Raw genomic sequence first — 27,743 nt, forward strand, 5'->3', positions numbered from 1 at the left:
GAAAAGCGTGTGTGTTCTATTAACACGTAAAAGGTATAAGGTACATATCTTTACCAATAATCAAAGTTTTGTAAATTTAGAACAAAATACCATTTTCATCTTACAAACTAGCAAATATAAAGTCTTAAGACAGACATGGCTGGGGAATCATGAAAGGGTCCACCTGTCTGAGAAATAAAATGCCCATATTCTTTGGCCCTGCAATTTCTCTTTCAGGGACCCTAAGGAAGAATAAAAATGTAGAGAATGACTCTGTACAAGGATATTTTTTCAATGTTATTTACCACAGTTAAAAGTCTAATGTCTAAAAATATAGGAATAGTTAAATAAACCATTGCATTTTGGAAAGTTTGTTTATAACCTTCCTGACTTCTTATAATCTTTAAAGTAATATTTTTAAAAAGGAAAGAGATATGTATACATCTAATTTAAGAATGATCCTCAAATTTTAAAAGTTTGCTTATGACCTATCCGGTTTTGCTCAGTGGATAGAGTGTCAGCCTGTGGGCTGAAGGGTCCTGGGTTCGATTTCGGTTAAGGGCACATGCCTGAATGTGGGCTCGAACCCCAGTAGAGGGTGTGCAGGAGGCAGCCGATCAATGATTCTCTCTCATCATTGATGTTTCAATCTCTCTCTCCCTTTCCTTTCCTCTCTCTGAAATCAATAAAAATATTTTAAAAGAATAAATAAAAGTTTGCTTACTAGCTGTGTTATCTTGGACAGATTATTAGGCCTTTGTGCCTCAGTTTCCACACCTATAAAATGAAGATAATAGGAGTGTCTTATAGGCTTGAAATGATGATTGAGTTAATACAAGTAAAATATTCATGTAATTGCATGTATCACATGCTGTTGATGTATTACATGCATATGATACATGCAATTAATATGGCCTATGTTGTGAAACGGTTAGAGTATCGGCCGTGAACCAATGGGTCGAGGATTCAATTTCAGGTCAAGGGCACAAACCTGGGATGCAAGTTGATCCTGGCCATGGTCAGGCACCTGTGCAGGAGAAAACCAATTGATGTGTCTTTCTCACATCAATGTTTCTCTCTCCACCCACCCCCCCCTTTCCCTCCCTCCAACTGTCCCAAAAAAGTCAATGGAAAAAAATATTCTTGGGTAAGGATTAATAAAACATAGATGTATAATATAAATATATGCAATTAATATATAAACATAATAAAAATAAAGGCATGTAACAAATAAAAACAATTTTATTATATAAAACAAATTCCTAGATGTGTATTGCTTTATACATAGAACTCTAAGAAAACTTCAGGCAAGAGAATCCCAGGGATTTTCAGTTTAAAATCTCAAGGAAAACACTTTCCACCTCTCAAACTTATGTGCTTTAAAGGATTAGTTACTCAACCATATTTTCAGTGAGTACAAGGAATGAAGGGAAAGAGCAGCTGCCCTTCAGGCCTGCAATTCAAGTAGTCAAGAGGAGTCATCTCTGAGGATCCAGACCAGGCCTGAGAGGGAAGGAGCAAGGGCTGTGTATTTTATAGTAAGCACTTTTATTCTATTTGATTTTCTTATCTTTTATTTGGTAAAAATAATATTTTAAATGTGTCGGGCCAGGACGCAGAAAAACTACTTATCTCCTACAGGGTCTCCCGCAGAAGAAAAGAAGTGTTTATAACAACAGAACAAGAGCCCTTGGCACAGAAGGAATCAGAGGTCACAGTTCTCTGAAAGGGCGATGTCAATGGCTATTGGGAGGCTTCACACAATGAAGCCCTTGGCCACGGCCTGACTGTATGTGTGTGTATTCGCCTCTCATCTGGGTTCCCAGAAGCAGTCCCAGGCGACCTCAAGGACACCCTGGGAGGAGGTAGACAAGTTCTGATTTCTGACTGGCTCTGCTGGACCTGGCCTGCCTGCAGGTTAAGCCCCAGGCAAAACACCATGAGCTCTAATCTAGTGTATAATAATTCACTCCGTGTGACTATTTCCTTCTCAGTATCACCCTGAGGACTGAGCCCTGATCAAGACAAAGCTCACCTGAGGTACCTTTCAAACACTTCTCTCTCGCAGTAGGAGACAGCAAGGAAGCATTTCTTCCACTAGTGAGACATGTCTAGTTGAAGAGGTATGCACCGATGTTTTTCAGATACCCGGAGGAAACAGCCTCCCAGGACAAGAGGAATAAAAATCTCTGCCACACACACTCTCTGGTTTGAGCTCAGGAATTTGTTACCTTCGGGATACTTCCAACTGCTCATTCATTCATTCATTCACTCCCTCACTCGCCAGCACTGTATGGAGGTACCAGGCACTGAGCTGGGTGTTGAAGACACAGGGATGAATGGCAACTTGCATCTTTGGAGTTACCAGGGACTAACAGAGAAACCGAGCCTTACCCAGATTTGCAGAGAACTGGGGAGAACAGGCTCTAGGCCTCACTTCCTCAGGCAATGAGTAGGCAAATCAGGCACACTGGCTGAATTAGGTGGTGGTATGGGGAGGGAGGAGACACACACACACACACACACACACACACACACACACTCCTGTAATTGTTGCATCAAATGAGCTCTATAACCGAGACGCTGAAAATGGAAAATTCTGCTTTATTTTGAAAACATTCCGAAGCACCAGCACTATTCCGGGGAACACATCCTCAATATCTTAGCTAGAAACTGTAGTCTTCTAAAGTCGACCAGAAAAGCGAAATTGAATTTTATTTCTATTTTGGATGAAACGAGAGCGTGGAAGTCTTGAAGAGGCGAAGCTTGGTTTCCGACATCATGCGGCCTCTGGCTGCGGTCAGGCCGGCGGGAGCGGGGCCGCCTTCGCCAGCAGAAGGTGACCTGCCGTTTGGGGGAGGAGGGGGGCATGTGCCTACTTGAGCCCTTGTCCTTGAAGGGGATTGAGCGAGCGGAGGGGAGGGGTAGGCGGTGCTCGGGTTTCCAATCACAATGGAGAAAGCTGCGAGGCTGCAGAGGGGCGGGCCCGCCTCTTCCTCCATGCAGAGCCTGCGCCCGAGCAGACAGACGCTCGCAGCCGAAACTGTCTTCTTGGCGCGACTCTTCCCACAGTCTGAGCAGCCTTCTCTCTCCTGGTAGGTTTCAGCTCCACATCCTCCATCCTGACTCAGAGGCCACCGGGAGGGTCAGGCGGGGGAGTCCTTGGGCTGCGAGAGTGAGGGAAGAACTGAGCAGGGGGGTGTCCTCTCCGGCCTTCAGCCCTGAGCATCCGGACTCCAGTCCTGGCGCAGCCCGTGGGTTCGAGGCCGCGGGTCGTGCCTTCCGCGGGGGGAGCAAGGAGCAGCCGAGGCGGTGCGGCCGAGCCCCAGCTTTGGCCGCCGCGCAGCGGGGCTCGCATTCGGCCCGTGCTCCTGGGGCGCGGGGGGGTCGGGGGGAGACTTTCATTTGCAGCTAAACCCCGGGCTCGCGCCCTGGATGGGCTCAGGGCGGTCACTGTACCCCCAGCGCCTGAGGAGCCAGGGGAGGAAGGAGGGACGAGGGGATAGGCGAAGGCTGGCTGATCTTGAACCTGGGCACTGGGATCTCCTGCCGCGAGAATGGAGAAATGCCCCTGCACTGGCGGGGGGAGGGTCAAGGATGACCTGCAGGGTTGACCTGCTCGCGGGTTTGGCCCCGCAGCTGGAGACGCTGTCCTTTCCAGAGCTCTAGACGGATGCCTTCCGGGCCTTTTTTCCTGGATGCGCGGGATGCTGTGTTTACTTTGCAGCTTTGGGTGTTGAGCGTAAGGAAGGCCTCGCCGTTTTCCGTGGAGACCTTCTCCGAGGAGACCTGAGGTTGCCGCCTCCCTTGTGACCTCCCCTCGGGGCTGCGGGCGCCTGGGCGCAGGAGGAGAGGTGGCCTGTGGGCGGCCAGCACTGGAGGCTGCGCTTCGGGCCTGGAGAGAGGAGGAGGGGGAGGGGGGAGAGGGAGGAGGAGGGGAGGGCCGGCGCTGGCTTAGTGGAGGAATTAGATGGCAAACATGGCTTTTTAAAAAGTTAGAATGGAGAGCTATTCGTAAAGGGGGTCTTTGTTCCTGAACTTAAGGCACTGGTTTATTTCTAATGACTTCTATGCACAAGGGGGTAGGGGGACTGCACTGTGAAGGACCAAGCATCAGAGGTTATTTTTACCCTGCGTATCATTCTTTTTCCTTACAGCCACCACTCTGACCTTGGCACAGTCCTGCATACAATACAGAACCTTTTATTCTAATTTTTTAGTAACTTGTATGAAGGAAATATTGAAGAAAAACACTTTCTCCAGAAAGATACGAAAGAATCTGTACTCCCTCTAAATTGTAATTTCTGAAATTCCCAAAATTGATTTTAAAAGATCTATCTGAATAACCGGTCGGTATTTATGTAGCAACCGTTACTGGATTATTGTTTTCCATTGCTTTCTGCGTCCTCTATGTACCTGAAGGATGTAAAGCAACTAATGAAAATAAACTTAATGGAGAAAAACTGTGCATTTGTACCTTCCTCTGTTCAACAAGAAGAGAGGCAGCATTCTTTCTTCTCATTCTGCTAAAAATGCAGGACGTGTATGAATTTCATTGTAAGGTCATCTGGAAAGACAGTTGCATGCTGTTCTGGATTTCTCTAGCATCCACAAGAAATGCAAATGTGCTCTGTAAAGGCTAAAGAATCAATTTAGGAAAATGTGGGGTTTTTTGGGGGTGGGGGGTAGCTTTAGAACAAAATAGTTGTTACACAGTTGTCTCCAAATTTAAGTACTTTATTCCAACTCAGAGACTTACTAACTCTTAACATATACAATTGCTAAACTAGGTTTTGTCATTTAGTTTATTGCAGACTAGAAACAAAAAAACAGGATTGGGAGGCAGGGGCGCAGTTTGAAACAGGCACAGTGACCGCCAAGGCGACAGCCTAGCATTATAAGTAAAACATAAATAATGGACATTATAATGGGTCACGATGATAACTGATACTTAGTTCTGAAGAAGAGGCTTACTAATGATCTTTAAGAAGGCAGGGTGGTACAGTAAATTTTGCGATTTGTTTTAAGTATTCAGAAAGGGTACCTAATTATCTGATGGCACAGATAAATTTGGTATTACTGTGTAGAATGTTTTCCCATAGTTTTCAATTTATTTTTTTTTAATTTTTGGGAGCTTTTTTTAAATAAAAATGACTGGAAAGAAACTAATTCAAAGGTTGATAATCTCTTATTGGAACCCCTGAAAGGAAAATATATAATTATCTAACCACCTTTCAATAAGCTTCCAAGGTACACTAAAAGGAATTCAGGGTGATTTTTTTTGGGGTGGAGGACACCTTTTGCACAAACATCACTCATCACTATTTTATTGTCACTGTATTTATTTAAGCACACATTGTATACTCAGTACACTGTGAAACATTTTAAATAAGACTTAAGTAGCCCTAGCTGGGTGGTTCTGTTGGTTGGAGTGTTGTCCCCTGCACATATCTGAGTTATGGGTTCCATCCCCAGTCGCAGGAGGCAACTGATCAATGTTTCTCTCTATCCTTCTCTCTCCCTTCCTCTCTCTAAAATCAATGAACATGTCCTTGTTGGAGGATTTAAAAAATCATCATCATAAGATTTAAGTAGGAGAAAACAATAGAAGAACAAGTCAGTCCCTATCTTCCAAGTGTGATAATAACCATTAGTAGAAATTATATTGATAAATGGCCATTAATTTTTTTTAGACCAAGCTTAAATACGGGTTAATAGTGAGCTCTAACTTAGTTTACATAGTTACATATAAATTCTTTAGAAGGAGAATAGAAAGATCAGTTTGTTTAAATATAAATATTTTTGTCTTTTAGCCAGTGAATGAATAGCCACAAGACAAAAATTGTTAAATACAACTTGTTAAATACTAATACAGAATCATAGACTGAAGAGAAGAACCCAAATTCAAACAGCTTCATGGAGGTCTTATCTTAAGTTCTCCATTAAATGAGTGACGTGGTTCTTTAAAGTAAATTCTGTGTCCTAGCAGACCATTACGCTCTTTTTAAACTGTACTTTAATTAAAAAATTGCAGTAGTAACATTTTTAGGATAGTTCCCATTCAAATTTCACGTGCAATATTTTGATTCTTTTCTTACAGGGCACAATGGCGACTCTTAAGGAAAAACTGATTGCACCAGTTGCCAAAGAAGAGGCAACAACCCCAAACAATAAGATCACTGTTGTGGGTGTTGGACAAGTTGGTATGGCGTGTGCCATCAGCATTCTGGGAAAGGTACGTTTTAAGAACACCATACATGCTGGACACTATCAGCGTGTGTTCTTCAGGCTCTTCAGGTTTTTATTGTATCTTTAAAAGATGTTTTTTTCCTGAATAATTTGAAGTAAGTTGTAGGCATGATACTGCACCTTCAAATATGTAAGCCTGTGCCTCCTGAGAGAATGACAGTGTCCCTGTATGACACAATAGAGTTAACATTCCTAGGGAGCTGTTTATATACTAGTAATACTATTATCTAATATACAGTGCCCAGATTTAAAACTTCCCAGCTGTCAATATCATGCTTTTTATGGCTGTTTTCACCCCAATCCAAGATCATCTACACTAATAAAAGAGAAACATGGTAATTAGTGTCACTCCGCTACCCTTCCCATTGGCTAATCAGAGAGATATGCAAATTAACTGACAGCCAGGATGGCACCGGCAGCCAGGCAGCTTGAAACTAACATGAGGCTTGCTTGCTTCAGTGAGGGAGGAAACCAACGTTCCCCACCTACGGCTGCAGGCCTCTGAGCCTGCAGTTTAAGAAACTATGTAACAAATACCGCCGGACTTCAGCCAGTAGGATCGCAACATTGTAAGCAAAGGCCAGAAACCTACTTTCAGCAGTGGAGGCCTAAGAGCTGGAGCTTCAAGCTAAAGCTGGCCCAGAATAAAAAAAAAAAGGAAAAAAGGAGTGGTTGGGAGCTTCAGTCACCCCCAGCCTGAAAACAGCCCTCAGCCCCTCACCGAGACTGGCCAGGCACCCCAGTGGGGACCCCTACCCTGAAGGGTGTGTGACCAGCTGCAAACAGCCATCATCCCCTCACCCAGGCTGGCCAGGCACCGCAGTGGGGACCCCCACCCTGATCCAGGACACCCTTCAGGGCAAACCAGCCGGCCCCCACCCATGCACCAGGCCTCTATGCTATATAGTAAAAGGGTAATATGCCTCCCAGCACCGGGATCAGCGGAGCCGTGAGGCCTCCCAGCACTGGGATCAGCTTGACAGTGGGCAGCACCCAAACCCCCTGATCGGCCCTGCTCTGTGTGTGACAGGGTGCGGCACCCCAACCTCCCCCCCCCCCCCCCGCATGGGCCCTGCTCTGTGTGTGACGGGGTAGAGCCATAACCTCCCCATCGGCCCTGCCCTGAGTGTGAGAGTGGCGGCGCCCCAACCCCCTGATCGGCCCTGCTCTGTGTGTGACAGGGGACGGTGCCCCAACTCCCCTATCGGCCCTACTCTGTGAGTGACAGGGGGGAGCTCCACAACCCCCTGATGGGCCCTGCTCTGTGCGTGACAGGGGGGAGCTCCCCAATCCCCTGATTGACCCTGCTCTGTGCGTGACAGGGTACGGAGCCCCAACACCCCTGATGGGCCCTGCTCTGAGCCCGACCAGGGGCTGCACCTAGGGATTGGGCCTGCCCTCTGCCACCCGGGAGCAGGCCTAAGCCAGCAGGTCGTTATCTCCCGAAGGGTCCCAGACTGTGAGAGGGCACAGGCCGGGCTGAGGCCCCCCCCCCCAGTGCACAAATTTCTGTTCACCGGGCCTCTAGTATATTTTATATACTTGTCACATCTCTTTATTATTTAATTCAGAACTATTACTTGGGTTTTCTTTGTCTTTATATCAGTGACATTTTTGAAGAATCCATGTCAGTTTTATAGAAGGTTCCTCCACTTACGTTGGTCTGATGTTTCCTTGTAATTATGTTCAGGTTAATATTTTTGGGTGGGTCATGAGTAGATGATGTAATATTCTTCCTGATACATTACATTGGGAGTCATGCAGTGTTCAACTCGTCTCATTGCTGGTGGTGACTGCAAGATTTCTCCACTGCAAATCTCCCCTTTTCCTCTACAATTAATAAATAATGTGCACAGTGGCTTTTTGAGGTCATGGAAATATCCTATTATTCGCCTCAAAATTTTACCCAATTGTTTTATTTTGAAATAATTTAAAATTTACAGAAAATTTGTAAGGAATAGTAAAAAAAAAAAAAAAAAAAAAAACAACAACAAAAAAACACCTATATCTTTCATATCCACTTTATCCAGATTTACCAGTTCATAGATTTTTATTATATTCTCTCTCTCTACACACACACACACACACACAGTGGATTCATTTTTAACCATTTGAGAATCAAATGCAGATATCATACCCTTCTAAATCCATAAGAGTATATTTATTTAAAATAGGACATCTTCAAATATTCTCACATAACAAATGTGATTATCAATATCAGGAGGTTTAACGTTGATATCATACTATTAGCACCTTCCACTCCAGACTATATTTTTCCTTTATACTTCCATGAACTTGGGGCTTGCCTTGTATTCTGTTGTGCTTTAAATTATAATTAGCTTTGTTTAGTTTCTGAGGATTTTTGAGGAAAGAGTTCTTTTCTTGTTTACCTCACTGAATTCATTCTTGTTCCTTCTCAAGGGTGCCTTCAATATAGGAACTACCTACACCCCTCCAAAAGCAAAAATGCCTTGTCTTTAGAACACACTGTCTCTTTGTATTTACAGGAAGGCTGCCTGAATAACTCCTCACCAAGCATATTTCTATTTGCAAAGTTCAAATTATAAAGGAACAAATTCTGGATCTCCACTGAGAAAAGTTATCAAAGCAATCAACTAAAATATGTAGGGTGCGATAATGAAGGTTTTGTTCTTTTGCATTTTTTTCTGGCTCATTTTAATTGACTAGGTGCCTGTGATTAACTAGTAGGATAGCTGCTTCCCAAATTACAGTAATTTAAATAACCACGCTTTAGTGCTCACTCTCCATGCCAGTAAAAATTAAACGTAGTCCATTTTACGTCCCTTTTATGTAACATTTGAGTGTGTAACCTATTCAAAGTGTTTTAACCAAAATGCTTCGTTTTTAACAACAACCTGAAGAAGTGGGAGCTGCCCTATCCTATTTTCAGCTGAGGTGGCTGAGACTTGAGATGAAGTAGTCTGCCCTTAGTCTACTGGTGGGGGCAGAACAATATACTTCTTTCTTTTTTTAATCCTCACCAGAGGATATTTTTTTCATTGATTTCTAGAGAGAGTGGAAGGGAGGGAGGAGGTGGTGAGGGAAATATAGACTTGAGAGATTGGTTCACACACACACACACACACACACACACATCTTGACCTAGGCTGCATGCAACCAGGGTATGTGCCCTTGATGGGGAATCAAACCCATGACCCCTCCATCTGCGGGGCCCATGCTCTAACCACTGAGCAACCTCCCGGGGCATGATGGAACTGTATTTTGAACCCAAGACTGAAATTTCTTTTTATTCTGTACTAGTATTTGAGTGGTTAAAAACAAAGGTATTAATGCAATACCAGCTAAGGATTTTTCATTCTTCCTGCTAATCTCAAAATTTACATTTTTCAGAAACCTGTATGTGAGCTATCATGAGTCTATGAGTACTCCTATGACTGGGTTTTTTTTTGTTTTTTATTTATTTATTTATTTATTTTTAAATATATTTTATTGATTTTCTACAGAGAGGAAGGGAGAGAGATAGAGAGCTAGAAACATCGATGAAAGAGAAACATCGATCAGCTGCCTCCTGCACATCTCCCACTGGGGATGTGCCCGCAACCCAGGTACATGCCCTTGACCGGAATTGAACCCGGGACCCCTCAGTCCGCAGGCCGACGCTCTATCCACCGAGCCAAACCGGTTTTGGCATCCTATGACTGTTTTAATTGTACATTTGAAGTCTTCCCTAGTAAATAATTTAATTGAGACGGTATCTGCAGGTATATAATACTTTGGCCCATTTCCGGTGTTTGAGAGAACAGACCCTGCTGCTAACACAGTAGGAATCTTCCAATTCAGATGCTTGCTGCGAGGGAATGACTGCCTTGTTCAAAGGCCATTTGATTAATTAAAAATATTTAAATCTTATTTTAATGAGTAAGCATGAAAGTGCTTCAAAATTGGTATTGATATTTGCTGAGGATTATAAACCCCACTAGTTTAACAGAGAAAGGAAATGAACAGTGCCTACCTACTCTGTTCGGTCTCTGTATTTTGCTTCATTTCTCTACAAAAGTTCTGGGAGGGGATTGTCATCTATGTATTATCGTTGGGGAAAAAAAAAGACTCAGAAAGATTAAGTGACTTAGTTAAGATCACATAGATAGTGAGCGCCAGACCTGGCCTTTTGAGTTCATCGCTGGTGTGCTTTACAGCGGACACACATTGCTTTGGCCCAGAAACTGAGCCTAGCTGGGCATCAGAGAGAGAGAGGTTGAGGGGGCCCACACCTCAGCTAGGCCTGTGAAGGCGGCTCAGGCCCCAGTACCGTGTCCCAACATTACGAAGACTCAGTTAACGATTTTCTGCTTGTGCTCTTTCCCACTCCCCCGCCCCTCATTGCCAACATAATAACCATAGCGAGCTTTTATAAAAACGGGAACTCTCCTACTTAAACTTTTCAGTAATGCCACAGTTGCACATATGCTACACACCTGCAAAGACTCTGCAAGGCCTCAAGGGTCTTTCCCTGCCTGTCTCAGGGCAAAGCAGCGGAGTGCACAACTCTAGGGGGCGCCATCCACGGTGTCAGGAGCACCTGCTGATGCAACGTGGTGGTGTTGTGTCCGTCCTCATCTCTCACCCTCTGCCTTATTTCTTCAAAACTTCAAGCTGGCCGAAACCGGTTTGGCTCAGTGGATAGAGCGTCGGCCTGCGGACTGAAGGGTCCCAGGTTCGATTCCGGTCAAGGGCATGTACCTGGGTTGCGGGCACATCCCCAGTGGGAGATGTGCAGGAGGCGGCTGATCGATGTTTCTCTCTCATCGATGTTTCTGACTCTCTATCTCTCTCCCTTCCTCTCTGTAAAAAATCAATAAAATATTTAAAAAAAAAAAAAAAAAAAAACATCAAGCTGATTTCTGGGTAAACCTTTTCACTTGGTTTTCTCTTCACCTGGAATGTCTACCCCAGACCGTCACAGAGGTGACCCTCCCTATCAATCATATCATGCCTTTGCAGGCTGGCTTTCCCTGACTCTCCAATACCAAGTGAACGTCCCAGTAACTTCAATATCACCATGCCCCTGGTGTTTAAGCACTTGCATCATCAGAATCATCTTAAATTGTCTGCTTCATTCCTATTCTTTTCCTGATACATTTAATGAGAGCAAGGACTTTGCTAAATTTGTTCATTCCTGTATTCCTGATGAGTAGAATAATGCCTGGCACATTCAGCAATAAATATATATTAAATAAGTGAATATTCCTGCTATTACTAGTAAACTGCATTTACATTTGGCTGAATTTTTTCATAGCTTTTCCTTTTTCATGGCTTCTGCCAAATATGACTTCTGCCCCACTACCAATCCCAAACTCTGCATGGAGCTGCCAGCTCCTCCTCAGCCTCCCAGGGTCACATATCAGTTCCATGAAAATTCTACCCTGAGCCTCTGTGCCCAGCTGCTTTTGGTCTGAGTGACTGTTCTTGATCGTCAACTTCAGCCATCTTCTTGAACAAGCAGCATAAGAAGTCTCTTAAAAGGAGCAAAGTAATTACAGATATACTACAAAGCGGTTTTTATAGGCAAAGTCAGCTTACAAGTGGGACTTAATTAAAACTTGGAATTTGTATAAGAATAGACAGGTTAATGGAACAGACTAAAAGCCCAGAAACAGGCCCAAACCATATTAAATGATAGAAGTGACATTCCAGAGGAGAAGAAAAAACAAATTATTGAAAAATAGTGCTTATCCATTTAGCTAATTATTTGAAAAAAGTTACACCTTTTCCTACCACAAATTTCATGCACCCTAAACACTTCAAAATAAAAATGCAATCATTAGTGCGGCTCAGTTGGTTGGAGCATCATCCAGTACACTGAAGGGTGGCGGGTTCCATCGCTGGTCCAGGTGTGTACAGGAAGCAACTGATCGATGTTTCTCTCTCACTTTGATGTTTCTCTCTCTCTCTCTCTCTCTCTCTCTCTCTCTCTCTCTCTCTCTCTCTCTCTCTCTCCCTGTCTCTCAAATCATTGGAAAGCGTGTCTTCAAGTGAGGATTTAAAAAATACAACCCTCAAATATTAAAGCATTGGTGGCAGGAATTTACTAGCTAAGAGAACCAAGAGGCAGATTATCGCTGTGCCCAGTCCACACAATACTTTAGACTAAAAGACATTTTTGTAGACATTTCAACAGTGATGGTCGTGTTTTTCAACTGGCCTTATTCCTTAATAAATTATTGCTTTTGCAATTAATCTGGGTCTTGCAGTTTCAAATATTTAAAAATGTATTTACAACTTAAGTGGAATACATAGATGGTAAATTCATGGGCTATCCACTAAGTAAAAGTTAACTGCAGAAGGAGATTTATTTAAGCCGAACAGCAGCATCCGTCCTCAGTCACACGTGCTCCATTTGCCTGCCTCCACACTTGGAGGATATTCAGTGGTGCAGATGCAGCTAAATTCGGCGCTGCAATTACTTTTTAAAGTGTTGGATCGCTTCCTTCCTTGCCAGCTGTGTAGGCACTGCTCAGCCAATTCTCTACACCCACTGAAATAAAAGACAGGATCTGAGATCCTGTGATATCCTTTTCCACTTAAGCCCCAAATTGTTCTGCCCTGTTGCCTTCACCAGCACACATGTGATGTTACTAAAATAAGAGTGCTGTTCTTTGTGCTCAGTACCTTGACAGAATGCTAGTGCTATTATTAAGTTGTATTGAACATAACTTAGGGGGTTGCCAAGTAATGCTTCATTATAACATTGATGCAATGCTGTAGGAACTTATCTCTTGTTTACATCAATTAGCCTATGGTAAAACTGGTTTCGAAATAGATCATTTCACCACAGTTCCAAGAACCTATCAACAATGTTAAGTGAGGACTTACTGTATAATGTAGGACTTAAAAAACAACATGAATGAGGGTTTTGTGTGACCTGGTTAGAGGCTGCAAAGGAACAAAACCATTTTAAAAGGGTTAAAATGTGTTTCAGTGAAAATAGATGAAAATTAATGCCAGTGTTTGACATTTGTGGCAATAAGAAAATATTTACAAGTAATTCCCGTCTCATAAAAGGGTGATTTCAGAAAATTTGCAAGTTAAGTTGTTGCTTGGAACTAAGAACACATTCCATCACAAGGAGGCTTGAGTCTCAGATAAACCATCACAAGCAAACCCTCACAGCTCACTTCTGGAGGCTAGCCAGCCATTGGGGTTCTGGAGACAGGATTGCCCTCATTCCTTGGCTCCTGCAGGGAGCGGGACCTGCTTTGATGGCTGAGCAAAAGTAGATCAAGTTTCTTGTTGGCGATCTCACCTCTCTCTCCTTCTCTCTCTGCTGGTCACCAGTTCCACCCAAGGTTACTCCTTATCCTTCAAAGTTCTTCCTGAACTCCAATTACCAGTGGGCTCCAGCACTGATATATCATATTAAGCTAATTATTTTGCAAACAGTCCTACTGAAAACAGCAGAGGCTAAGACTAGTGAAGGATAGCTACTTTTTACTTTGCAAATAATGGATTTCCATAGAATAACCAAATTTCAAAGCTGAAAGGCTATTTAATTGCATCTAGAGCAGCCGTGGGCAAATTACGGCAGCGGCCGGATCTGGCCCGTTTGTAATGAATAAAACTAAAAAAAAAAAGACCGTACCCTTTTATGTAATGATGTTTACTTTGAATTTATATTAGTTCACACAAACACTCCATCCATGCTTTTGTTCCGGCCCTCCGGTCCAGTTTAAGAACCCATTGTGGCCCTCGAGTCAAAAAGTTTGCCCACCCCTGAGAGTGACACCCATCCACCTTACCCCCCCCCCACCCTGCCCACTTTTATAAGAAAAGATCAAGGACTTGCTGAAGAACATTCATAATTACTGAAAGGAAGAATCCAGAGTTTTGTTTTTCTTCCTCCCCACTATTCACGCAGAGATATAGAGAAATATAACTGTGTAAAATATGTTATGTATAAGACGTTTTATAAAACATGTGAAATTATGATACTGGATCAAGATTTAGGCCAGTGGTTCTCAACCTTCCTAATGCCGTACCCGTTAATACAGTTCCTCATGTTGTGGTGACCCCCAACCATAAAATTATTTTCGTTGCTACTTCATAACTGTAATTTTGCTACTGTTATGAATCGTAATGTAAATATCTGATATGCAGGATGTATTTTCATTGTTAAAAATCTGCCCTCAGAAAACCTCCACACTGGGGGTGACCTCAGGGATGGACACTCTGCCCAAGGTTGTTCCTGGGTCTAGGTGAATCTCTTTGTCACCATCCCCAAGTAATGTGAAGAATTGTGCACCCTGAGGCCACTGTTGTATCAAGTTGGTTTCAGCAGTAATATTTACATCTACATATTCTTAAAGCCATTTGCATTGTGTCAAAATCTAGTTGAATACTAGAATGAAATTCTGAAAAATCAGTGTCTTGAATATTAATAGTTCATTAATCAAGATGTTTTATCATGAATTTGTTTCAAGAGCACACCTAACCTCTGTGATTAAAGTCTCGAGGTTTGAAGACATTTGGCTCTTAGCCATTTAAAGGGTCTCTGGGTTGTATTGTGAGCTGGGTTACCTATCCTAGAGTAGCTTAGGGGACTAACACCTGTTTTTGTGATTCTAGTCTCTGGCTGATGAGCTGGCCCTTGTGGATGTGTTGGAAGATAAACTCAAAGGAGAAATGATGGATCTGCAACATGGAAGCTTATTTCTTCAGACACCTAAAATTGTGGCAGATAAAGGTAGTGTTACTTCATGCCCAATGCAACCTTATCTAATAATTGATATCCTCGGCCCCTGATACAGCATTAGTCTTCCCATCATGGTGAATCTAGTGTTGGCAGTTTCTTCTTTCCTTTGGGATCCAGTTCATTCTGGAGAACAAACACGAAAGTTTTACCTCTGTAAACATCCATGTGGCTTCCACACATTTGGTACATAACATTTTAGCAAATTGTATTATGATGTTTGTTTATGTGTGTCTGAGAATGGGAAGGTTTCAGACAGGAAAAAACATTTGCCCAAAGTAATTTATTTGAGCGCCTTGATGAAACTAAACGCATTCATGTTCCAGCCGTCTGCTCTAGATGAGCAGGTTTATGTGATGGTTCTGCCAGCACAGCATGGCTCTGCCTAAAGATACAGAAATGTGGGCTCCAAGGTAATGTCTAATAATACTCCTACCAATAAGAGCTGTTACTGATTGGATTGTTGAGCAGTCTGTGTGCTGTGAAACTTTTTGCATGGCTCATCTTACTTCATCCTCATAGCAGCCCTTTGAGAGGTAGATCCTATTACCTCCGTTTTATGGGAGAGGAAACTGATAAAATATTAATGACTGTCAAAAGTTACATAGCAGCATAGCTTAATTGTGAATCATCCATAGCTATTGAGTCTAATGATTGCATCAAATCATAATGTCTTTCTATCTGGGGAAAGGACACGTCCTCCAGAGAAACTCCCTGCTCAAAGTGAATAAGCTTGAGTATTAGAAATTAATTGCTAGCCAAGAATTAAACACTTCAGTTCCCTCCTTCCCCATCACAGACTAACATTATAGACCTAAAGGTACCTTTAAATTGCTTTTTTTTAAAAAAAAAATTTGTAATTAAATCGTAAAGGAGGCTGGTTCCTTTTTTAGTTTTTAATTTTATTGATTTCAGAGAGGGAGGGAGAGAGAGAGAGAGAAAAATCAATGAAGAGAGAATCACTGATGGGCTGCCTCCTGCACTCCCCACACTGGGGATTGAGCCCACAACCTGGGCATGTGCCCTGCCCGGGAATCGAACCGTGATCTCCTAGTGCAGTGATGGCGAACCTTTCGAGCTCGGTGTGTCAGCATTTTGAAAAACCCTAACTTAACTCTGGTGCCATGTCACATATAGAAATTTTTTGATATTTGCAACCATAGTAAAACAAAGACTTATATTTTTGATATTTATTTTATATATTTAAATGCCATTTACCAAAGAAAAATCAACCAAAAAAATGAGTTCGCGTGTCACCTCTGACACGCGTGTCATAGGTTCTCCATCACTGTCCTAGTTCATAGGTCGATGCTCAACCACTGAGCCATGTCAGCCGGGCTGCTTTTTTTTTTTTTTAATATTGAAAGGCTGCCTGTTGGACTCACCGTTTATGCTTTGTATTATTACTGACAATGCAATATTCTATAAAGTCAATTGCAAGTTGAAATTCTTAGCCAGAGACATAATTTAAGACCTCTTTTATTTTTTGGTACATTCTCCGAACCAGTTTTATGTTTGGAATGCTTCCCTATAGAAGGAAGGAGCCACAGGAGCATTGTAAAACCTTCTAATACAGAAAACGTAATTCTCATGTAAATTCTAGAAGCTTATGAATGCTGAGATAGTTTGGGGGCATATCACACCTGGTCTGTTTTGATGAAGAGTTGTATTTAAAGTACCTTTTGCCTTCTCCCTCTAGACTACTCTGTGACCGCCAATTCTAAGATTGTGGTGGTAACTGCTGGAGTTCGCCAGCAAGAGGGAGAGAGTCGTCTGAACCTGGTGCAGAGGAACGTTAATGTCTTCAAATTCATTATTCCTCAGATCGTCAAGTACAGCCCTGATTGCATCATAATTGTGGTTTCTAACCCAGGTAATTGAATGCTTTAAGAGATCAGTTATGTTAAGTTCAGTGTGTTCGGGTTTGTTTTATTTTATTTTTTTTGAATTTAAGAAAATCTGTCTTGGTGTTCACTAGCAGAAGCAACTCACATGTCTTCTGTTAATGGCCCTAAAAGAGTGTTTGCAGAACTAATGGCACTGTCCCAGGCCAAATGTTTAAAAATATGAGAATTGTTTTACTGGTATATAAAGCAGTTTCATCTGTTTGTTTAATCTGGGTTTGTTGTAGAGTCTAAAAGCTTTTAAAATTTCTATAAAGATTATCCTAGGGTACATAATGAAACATTTGAACGTGGCTTCAATTTCTAAGAAATGTTTTAGCATATCTGACTTTTTGTTTTCCTAATCTCTAAAACTTCAAAATTGAATCATATTAAATTTGAAACAGAGTTTAAGAAAATCATTATTTAGTCCTGGTTTAAAGATGGAAACAGGCTGTATAAATAGACAAACACATGCTAACACCAAATGTTGTTAAAACTTAACACTTCTGGTTAAAAAGAATTGCATTATTTTAGCCTACACAGTCAAAATCTACTCTCTATTTCACACTTCTTATGTCTATAGTTTGCCACCGAATTTATTGTTTATTGGTGAGCATAATAGATACATTGATAAAATGGTAAAACTGATTATCTCTGACAGCTCATATAGAGAAAGATTGTGAATAATATTTCACAATCCTAATACTTTGTGAAATATTGAGAGTTGAAAGCCAGCAAAGACAGAGGTTATTTTAGTATTCTTATTCTCTGTAATCCTGGGCCGCAGTTTATTAAATAGTTCAATCCTGCATCTGAATGTTCTCACGGTGACAGATAGCTGTAGGACAGGAATGAGAAATGCCTGGCACATAATGAAGTTGTTGTGTCCTGTACCTAAGGCAGACATTAATAACTGGTTATACTGCTTTCCAGGGGTAGCTTCACAGTTTTAACTCTCCCAGGAGTCAGACTGGCCGGAATCCCAGTTGCCAAGGAAGGGTTTATAATATCTAGTCCATAATGACCTTAAACTATCTTAGCCAGTATCTATCTATGACTGTGAGATGGAGACTGCAAATTAATCCCTTGCCTTGCTTGTGTGTGCATATTCCTACTTTTACAGCTTAGCCTGTAAGTACTGTGACCACAAGTTTTGCCTCTGTGCAGTCTCAAGGCTGAGCCACATCAGAATGAAGGCTCTGTCATAGAAATCTTTTTATTAAATAGTAGGAAATGTTAATATCTTGTATTATAACAATTATTTACTAAGTAGTATCTGTTCCTGGGAAAATTTATAGTAGCATCCCTTGGTAATTTGGTAACCAATGCCTTTTGGTTTATGGTGACAGTCACTAACAGTCATGGACTGTTAGAATTAGAAGAAACTTAAGGGGTGATCTAATTCAACCCTTTTTCTTTCCACATACAGTAAATTAACTAATCTGCTAGGTTCTTATATATTCTCATTTCAAGTAAGAAATTCTCATTTCTCCTAACAAATAGAAAGCACAATATTGCATTTTTCTTGTCTCGCTAAACCCCATTATCTCTAATATGAAAAGTCAAAGTACATTTTTATAGGCATGTCTCATTTGGAGAATGGGGAAGTGGGAGAGCAGGAAGCGGGGCACCCACTAATTTACATAGCAGTCGAAGTCAGTTTTGATTTACTTGCATATATTTTTCTAAAATTTGTAGTGGACATTCTCACATATGTTACCTGGAAACTAAGTGGATTACCCAAGCATCGTGTGATTGGAAGTGGATGTAATCTGGATTCTGCTAGATTTCGCTACCTTATGGCTGAAAAACTTGGCATTCATCCCAGCAGCTGCCATGGATGGATTTTGGGAGAACATGGCGACTCAAGTGGTAAAAAAAAAAATTAATATAAAAAATAGACAATATTTACTGTGTACTACTTTATGGTATATTATTCTTGCCATTCTGAAATTTTTGAAGATGTTTTTATTGATTTTAGAGAGAGAGGAAGGGAAAAGGATAGAGAGATATACCAGTGAGAGATAGACATCGATCCGCTGCCTCTTGCATGTGCCCTGACCAGGAATTGAATCGGGGACCTCTTGGCTCATGGGTTGATGCTCAATCATTGAGCCACACTGCCTGGGCTGATTATTTTTTTGTTTTTAAATTTTATTTTTATGCATTTTTACATACCTAACAGTACAAATAAGTAATTTGTGGGGGATAATTTTATATAGACTAGGGAAATAATTGATTCCTCATCATTTTTTTTTTTTTTGCCTGCTAAATTTAGTATTAACTAGTTATTCTTGGTTAAATGCATTATTACTATAATGATGCCAAATATCATATTCTAATCCACTCATTTTTTCGGTATTTATTGTTTGTATTCTAGTGTAAGAGAAAGCTTTCCCTTCTCCATTTATTTATCCATCTATGTATATCAATGTAGACTCAGATTTTTATTTTATTCCACAAAAGTTCTGTCACCATTGTCATAAAGCATAAATTATCTCAGCTTTGTCAAAGAACGGGCTCTTTAGGCTGACTCCTGTGTCTTTTTTTTATTTTTCTTTCCAGTGCTGTGACTTATTTTTATTTTATTTTTTAAAATCTTTATTGTTGAAAGTATTACATACATGCTGTGTCTTTTTGATGTCTCGCCATTTTTTGAGCCCTTCCTTGCTTTCTCTAACAATGAAGTGTACCAGGTTCATCTCATACTTTCCCATTCCCAGACTAGAATCATCTCTTTCTCCAATGAGCTCTCTTTCCTTCTAAGGGGAATGGTATTTAGAAAGAAAGATCTGGCATAGGTGCTCATGCCCCTGGTATGTCTGTTTCTAAACCCTTTCAGTGGACAGAGCTATGATAGCCATCATGTTGACTGAAAGAGGGATGAATTCGGTAACAAAAGCTTTTCAATAACCAGTGTCTCCTATTCAATAATGTAAAATAAATCTTGCTTCAAATGAAATCTGAGTTTTAATAAACCATTAATAATAACTATCAATCATTTAAGTAGTAAGAGAGCATATGGTAAATCTCTCAAATATTTTCTTTATGAATTTAAATAGAAATATTGGACAGAAATTCATAACTGCAACAATACCAACATTAAAATAACAGTGCACTTCTGTTTCTTTTATGGTTTATTCTGAAACAGTTAAACATCATTTATTTTAAATGTTGTATTTTAAGTTTATATTTTTCTTTTCATTGAAATTAATATTTTCCAATTTTGTGTTAAAAACATTTATGGCAATTGTGATTGTATTTAATAATCCTAAGCCTATTTATTAAACATAAAATTTCATACATTGAATAAGCTTATTTTATAAAACTATAATAATACAAAACTTTAATATTAATAATAATGATAACTGATCTTTGTTTTACTAAATTTATTTCTGCCCAGTATACAAATTTAAGGTATAAGTTTTCCTTTGGATTTACTTGGAGTTTGTAATGTGATATTTATAATGAGTTTATCCTGGTATTACAAGAATTTGGTTTTACAATTATTGCATTTGTGCATTTTTATATAATGAGGCTGATTTTTTTTTCTGACACATTGTACTACTTTATTCAAGAGTTCTTCATATCCAAGCATTTATCTGAATTTATTTCCTATATAAAGTATTTAGCATAATGTCTGATGTATAGTAAAAGCTTAATAAATGCTAGTCATTACAAATATACAATTTCTGGAACCACAGATCTAGAAGTGTAATAACATGTCTTCTACTTCAAGACTTTCATTTTAATGAGGAAGAAATGGAGGCAAAGCAGTCATTGTGGCTTGTTGAAGATCATTGTAGTTAGTGGCATCATTACAACTAGAATCAGATCTTCAGACTCTTGACCAAGTTCTATTCATTCATTACTATGTCATTTTTTTCCAAAACATCTTTCCCCCCTATATTATGTACATAAAATGAAAAATAATTAAACCATGCTCATTATTGAGTGATTTATGTAGATCTCATAGCTTTCATAAACCATGAAAATGTTTGTTTTCAACAGTTGGCCTGATTTTGCAAAAGTTTTGGGCTAAAAGAGGTTTTGGTTGGCCATGGGCAACTTCTCCATTCATAGCCGAGCTAGACGTCACCCCATGCATTTGTTTATCTTTCCTGAGTCTCCAGTGCTTTCCTCCAAAAGTCCTTATTATTTCTTGAGGACCAGTTCCAATGCCTATATGTTGTACCCCGTTCTGTCACTCCTCTCCCCCTACATTAAGTAGACCCTTTATTTATGTTTTATTGCACTTTCTCCATACTTCTGTGAGAGCTTATCCCATTGTTTTTGTTTCCTTTACTTGTCTGTTTCCCCCGGTAAATTCTAAGCTTGTCCATGTCATAGAGCAGCAGTTCTCAACCTGTGGGTCGCGACCCCTTTGGTGGTCGAACAACCCTTTCACAGGGGTCACCTAAGACCATCCTGCATATCAGATATTTACATTACGATTCATAACAGTAGAAACATTACAGTTATGAAGTAGCAACGAAAATAATTTTATGGTTGGGTCACAACATGAGGAACTGTATTTAAAGGGCCAGAAGGTTGAGAACCACTGTCATAGAGCATGTCTTTATTCATCTTTGTATGCCTAGATCTTCAATATATGATTTGGCTGGGCAGGAGGTGTTAAGAATAGGCAAAGGAGTTGTTTTGGTGCATCCAAGCCTCCAGAGATAGAGCCAATGATAGAGGATCACCTTGTCTGTTATGCCTCTAGATCAGGGGTGGGCAAACTTTTTGACTCGAGGGCCACAATGGGTTCTTAAACTGGACTGGAGGGCCGGAACAAAAGCATGGATGGAGTGTTTGTGTGAACTAATATAAATGCAAAGTAAACATCATTACATAAAAGGGTACAGTCTTTTTTTTTTTTTTTTTTTTTTTAGTTTTATTCATTTCAAATGGGCCGGATCCGGCCCGCGGGCCATAGTTTGCCCACGGCTGCTCTGGAGACATTCTTGGAAGGAAATTTTTGATCCAATTAAGACCAGAAAAATTCACTGTGGTCACATGAATTTTCTTTCAAGAAATAGACTGGCCCTGGCTAGTTTGGCTCAGTGATTAGAGCATTGGCCTGTGGACTGAAGGGTCATGGTTTCAATTATGGCCAAGGGCACATAACTCAGATGCAGGCTCGATCCCCATGCAGGAGGCAACCAATCTCTCTCTCTCTCTCTCTCTCTCTCTCTCTCTCTCTCTCTCTCTCTCTTCCCCCCACCTCTGTCTCTCTCCCTTCCATTCTCTCTAAAAATCAATATAAAAAATATCCTCAGGTGAGGATTAACAACACCAAAAAAGATATAGACTGAACTTGAGGCATGAGAAGAGATACTTAGACTTCCCAAGATTTGTTTTTACCTCACTCCAGAAAAAAAAAAGCGAGGGGGGGACTTATATTACAAAAATAAATAGGAGGAAAGTTAAAAATTTCTCAAGCCAAATGTTTGGGATAGCCCCCAACCAGAATCCCTTGTGATTTCACGAACCTAGAGAAAAACAAGAAGTCCATATTCTCTAATTATGACATAATAATTCTGTTTTGTACCCAAAGGTTGAAAGTTAAAAGTTCAGATGTGTGGCTATTTGATGCTAAAGGCAGCTTTTAGGGGGAAATATACTGGGGACAGCTGTCATTGAGCAGTTCAAGTGGGTAGCTTGCATCAGAGGTGAAACCTGAGCTAAGTGAAGAAAAGGTTTCTGAAAATAGTGTTAGAAACATATAAAATGTTTATTTTAGTTATTTTAATTTTTTCAGTGGCTGTGTGGAGTGGAGTGAATGTGGCAGGCGTTTCTCTCCAGGAACTGAATCCAGCAATGGGAACGGACAATGACAGTGAAAACTGGAAGGAAGTGCATAAGATGGTGGTTGAAAGGTAAGTGGAAGAGGGCTTGATTTAAGACAATTAATTTTATCTTTGCTTAGATAAAATTATAAACACTTTCCAGGGCTGCCTGCTCAGATAAACTCTTACTAAAGTAAATATGCAGCTGTTATCTGCTGAAACAGACAAGACTCACTTATACTGGTCAAGCTTGCTACGCCAGTCGCTGTAGGGAAAGTAAGTATTTTTCTAGAGAAATTCTGTTGTAGAGGTAACGGAAACAATACATAGAATTAGCAAGTAAGAAGGGCTTTCAAAATGCCTCCTGACGATAGATAAGTCTGTCCTATTTAGAAAGTAAACCTAGACTCCACTAGTCTCCCAATTGCCTAAAATAAATACTTGCTGATTGATTGTTGAAAGTGTTTAAGCTGCGCTATATTTACCTTTCCATGCTCAGATAAAGATGTCTCCCATTCCTTCCATTTTCTTTTTCTGGAAACTCTCTTAAGAGCAACCCATCTCTCTTTCTGTGACCTTTATGCTTATCATAAAACAAGGTGTCATTGGCCCTGGATTCAACTCATAACATTAACACTAACTATATAGTCCTAGGGAAGCCATTTAACCTTTAAGTTGAATCATGGGTTTCTCCTCTGTAAAGTCAAATGATAATAGAATTATTGTACAAATTGAGTAAAAGCACACACACCTATGCACATACTTATTATTGATAGGATTTTAATAAATGTTAGCTGTTAATTACAGAGAGTTGAAACAAAACTAACTGATATCTCAAATACGGAATTATTTTATTTAGATCTATTTTAATGATCCCCCCCCCCCCCCAGGAATTTGACCTGTATAATGATAAAAGGAATTTTTAAAAAGTTGAAGGGGTCCTTAGAATATTATTAATATAGACCCTTTATTTTACAAATGAGAAAACTAGGGCTCACTCAGGTGACGTAACTTGCACATGGTCTTCTAGTCAGTGATAGATCCCAACTTCCTAATACTCAGTTACTCCTCCCACCCCTCAAGGACCTGTCCCTTTGTGCATTTTGTGGTGTACAATTTGCGTTCAGAAAATTTCCAGGCAAAATATTGCTATCACCTTGCTCGTAATTGAGTTGGTCATAGTAGTTTAGGTGACATTGGTAAGTGGGACCTCAAAATCGATATAGATTTTGTCCTTTGAAAATGAAGATTCATTTACTTTCATTGTTTCCTGATTTCATTAATATCTTTGGAAATGTTCATGTCTATGAATAAGAAGATGGGTTGGAAAAAGTAAATTTTCACCACCATGACTTTATAATCACTTATCCAACTGTTATTTAAATTTATCAAAACATTTACATAGCACCTACCATCCTGTGTTTATACTTTAAACACTTTACATGCATATTAACTCATTTAATAAACTTATGAAATAGAGCCACCGTCGCTCTCATTTTGTGGAAGACACTGAGACAAGGAAGGTTAAGCAATTTAAACAAGGTTACGCAGTGAGAGACAGAGCGGCGTTAAACCCGAAGAGTCTGGTTTTAGTAACTATTGGGCATGATTTCAGTGATCTCTTGTGTGACATATTTTTTTTTCTTAGTGCCTATGAAGTCATCAAGTTAAAAGGATACACCAATTGGGCTATTGGATTAAGTGTGGCTGATCTCATTGAATCCATGTTTAAAAATTTATCCAGGATTCATCCAGTATCCACGATGGTGAAGGTAAGACAAAGTGTGACAAAATAGAAAGTGATGTCTAGTGTTGTAGTCTATAAATCGAGTCATTTAAGGAAGGACAAGATAAGGTCTCAGCCCACAGTTATTTCTCTTATTTCAAAGTTTTATGGGGACGTTTTTCTCTTCCTACAGAAATCCAAGGATAATAAGAACATAAACTTGTAGAGGCTAAGACATCCAATAAATTTTTATAGTTCTTATTGGCATAGTCTCACAATTGATGATCACTGAAATAAGTGTATAATAGTTTTATTTTAAGTTGACATATTAAGCTATAGATTGCATATGATGTAGCACTTGATACCTAAGTAAATTTAGTTTAATTCAAAAGCCATGAAACAGTTAAATAGAAATTGATAGTTTTCACATGAAACTAAAATTGCATTAAAAAATTGTAAAAGAAAACTCATTTTCCACAAGTCACTGGCTAGGGTGAAAAAGTAAGGAGGGTGGTACAGTAGATTAAAAGAAGCATACAAAAAAGATAAATATTGAAGCATTTGGGAGTAAAACATGGTGTCAGATTTTCTTAAAAACAAATATGGCAAAAGTAGATTCATGGCCGAATTTTAGAGTGCATATGTAAGAATTTGTTTTTTCTCTATCCTTTGGTATATGTACAAGATTTTTGGAAATTGAAAGTTTAAAAATTTATTAAAATAACTTGTTTTGATAATTAAATAATTTAATTAATTGTGTAGTAAAATTGACCCTGTGAATAAATTAGTTTATACAAACTGGTAAAGCTTTTGGGAATTATACTATTTTCTTTTCCAGCAACTCTGAGGTGTTATAAGAATTTTGCCTTTGAGTGACCTCCAACTACTATTCTGGGCCTTATAGGTTGGCTACCACCTGAAATTTTCTTCTTAACTAAAGAATTTTAAGAAACTTAAGATTTCATGAAAAGTAGCCCACTAAGAACCACATTTGAACGCAATTTAATTTGAAGACATATATCAAATTCTGTTAAAATCTACCTAAGAGAGAGAGAATTGTCATACAGTTCAATAAAGCACTTACTACTTTCTTAATAAATTTCTAGTTTTATCAGAGTGTATATTTGTCTTTCCTATGTATACAACCTAATTCAAAACAGAAGTATTAGGGAAATCTGAGCCTGTAAGTAATGAAAACTAAAGAATGAGTTTGTGCTTACACATTTCCTACAATTCTTTCTATTCAAAGATAGGACCTAGGATCATTCTTACCTCTGGTTTTATTCTTTAATCTAAATGCTTTTCTTGTCTGGCAGGGCATGTATGGCATTGAGAATGAAGTCTTCCTGAGTCTCCCGTGTATTCTGAATGCTCGGGGATTAACCAGTGTTATCAACCAGAAACTGAAGGATGATGAGGTTGCTCAACTCAAGAAAAGCGCAGATACCCTCTGGAACATCCAGAAGGACCTCAAAGACCTGTGACTACAGGGTTCTAGGCTGTAGAAATTTAAGAACTACAATGTGATTAACCATGAGCCTTTAGTTTCCATCCATGAACATGGATCACAGTTTGCTTTTATCCTCCTAAATATGTGAATCTGGGCTTACAGAATCAAAGCCCATACCTGGTGTAATGCTTGCAACATGAGTCCTTGAACAAATAAATTAACGATGGTAGTGTGCTTCTGTTTCTGGAGTTTTTCCTTTAATGGTTTCTGAAAGATTTCAGTCAGTTTTGCAAATAATTTTTCTCCTACATCATAAATTTCCTTAAATTCTGTTATCTGCATTTCATCTTCTATAACGCCTCCCACCAACCAGCACAAAAATTCTTGGTCACAACATGTGCTATGATTTTGATGTCCTGAGAATATGGTTATCATTTTTTTTTTAAGGAATTCGATGTTTTTCACAGCAAAATTGAAAGTACAGAAATTTCACATAGGTACTTGTTCCCACACATGCTTATCTTTCCTCATTATCAATATCACTCACCGTAGTGGTATGTTTGTTAAAATCAGTGAACCTATATTGACACGTCATTATCATTATGTTAGGGTTCATTGTTGGTGATGTACATTCTATGAGTTTGGACAAACTATAAGGACATGTAACCATCATTATAAGAGCATTTTCACTGCTCTAAAACTCCTGTGTTACCATTTTAGGGTCACAACTGAAGAAGGATCTGTAGCCAGTGATTACAAGGAAGTCCATTTTATTTCTCTGAAAGACAGACTCTAAAACAGCTTTCTAAATTGGGATTAATTTTGTTAGAGTTAGATCTACTTCCTAATGAAAAACAGTTTGGACTGGATTATCCAGATATAGGCTACTGGGAGACAGCATAATATGGGATTTAGTAGGTCAACTTAAGGCATACTCTCCTTAACAAGGATTCTAATTTATAAACTAGGGGTCAGTTTAGGTAGTGTAAAAAACATGAAATTTGTTTTCGGTTAAACTTGGATTTCTGTGTTGATTCAATCATTGATTAATTATGATTTGGGGCAAGTTAGGTACCTACTCACTCCTAAACCTCAATTTTCTCATCTATGAAATAGTGATAATAATGGTAACTACAACAGGAGTTGTGTAAATAAAATGAGAAAATAAAGCTCATAGTACAACGCTTGGTCATAATAGTAACTGACACTGGAGTAGTGGTTTCTGTTCCAAGTGCTTTACGTATATCATCTCATTTAAATCAGTGTTGGCACTATTGATAGGTGGTACATATATCATCTCATTTAAATCAGTGTTGGCACTATTGATAGGTGGTGCTGGGGGATTGAGTTGCAGGCTGTTTAGCAGCATCCCTAGCATCTATTCACTAGATGTCAGCAACACACCCTAACCCCCAGCTGTGTAAACCAAAAATGTCTGCAGACATGCCAAATGTCTTCTGGGGAGCAAGATCACCCCTGGTTGAGAATCCTTGTCCTAAAGTAAATATTTGAATCCCATTTTACAGATGAGGAAACTGAAATAGGCACACAGAGGTTGCACAGCCACCAAGTGGAACTGGGGTTTATCCCAGGCATATGGTTTCTTAATCTGTGCTCTTGAGCACAGTATACACAGTTCAGTAAATACTAGTTATAGTTTCATTTTTATATCAGTTCATAAAATAATATTGAAATCATCCTTTCATTTAATGCTCTAGCATATTATGAAGATGTTCCTGTATTACAGAAAGGGAGACTGAGTCAGGCACCTATTAAGTACCTTTCTCAGCTCACATTACCGAAATGACTTCACCTTTTGGTATGACGATCATATTTAGATGTAAGGAGAAAGGTTATTTTCATTTATGTCTCTAATTCATTGTTCTAGTTTCTAGATGAATACTGGTTTCCAAGCCAGTAGTTTCCAAGTTTG

At 39.7% G+C, this 27,743-nt stretch overlaps 1 protein-coding gene across 1 annotated transcript; it reads left to right on the top strand.

Moving 5' to 3' along the window:
• The first annotated feature begins 2,491 nt into the window (after positions 1–2,491).
• LDHB (lactate dehydrogenase B) lies at positions 2,492–26,044 on the top strand. Its single transcript, XM_081084807.1, has 8 exons — positions 2,492–3,074; positions 6,080–6,214; positions 14,833–14,950; positions 16,656–16,829; positions 18,541–18,714; positions 22,607–22,724; positions 24,283–24,406; positions 25,677–26,044. Exons 2-8 carry the CDS (start codon positions 6,086–6,088, stop codon positions 25,842–25,844), a joined length of 1,005 nt encoding a protein of 334 aa, XP_080940933.1. The 5' UTR covers positions 2,492–3,074; positions 6,080–6,085; the 3' UTR covers positions 25,845–26,044.
• The last annotated feature ends 1,699 nt before the right edge of the window (positions 26,045–27,743 follow it).

This window comes from Myotis nattereri (genome assembly GCF_964212035.1).
Source record: "Myotis nattereri genome assembly, chromosome: 2".
NCBI classification, from domain to species: Eukaryota; Metazoa; Chordata; class Mammalia; order Chiroptera; family Vespertilionidae; genus Myotis; species Myotis nattereri.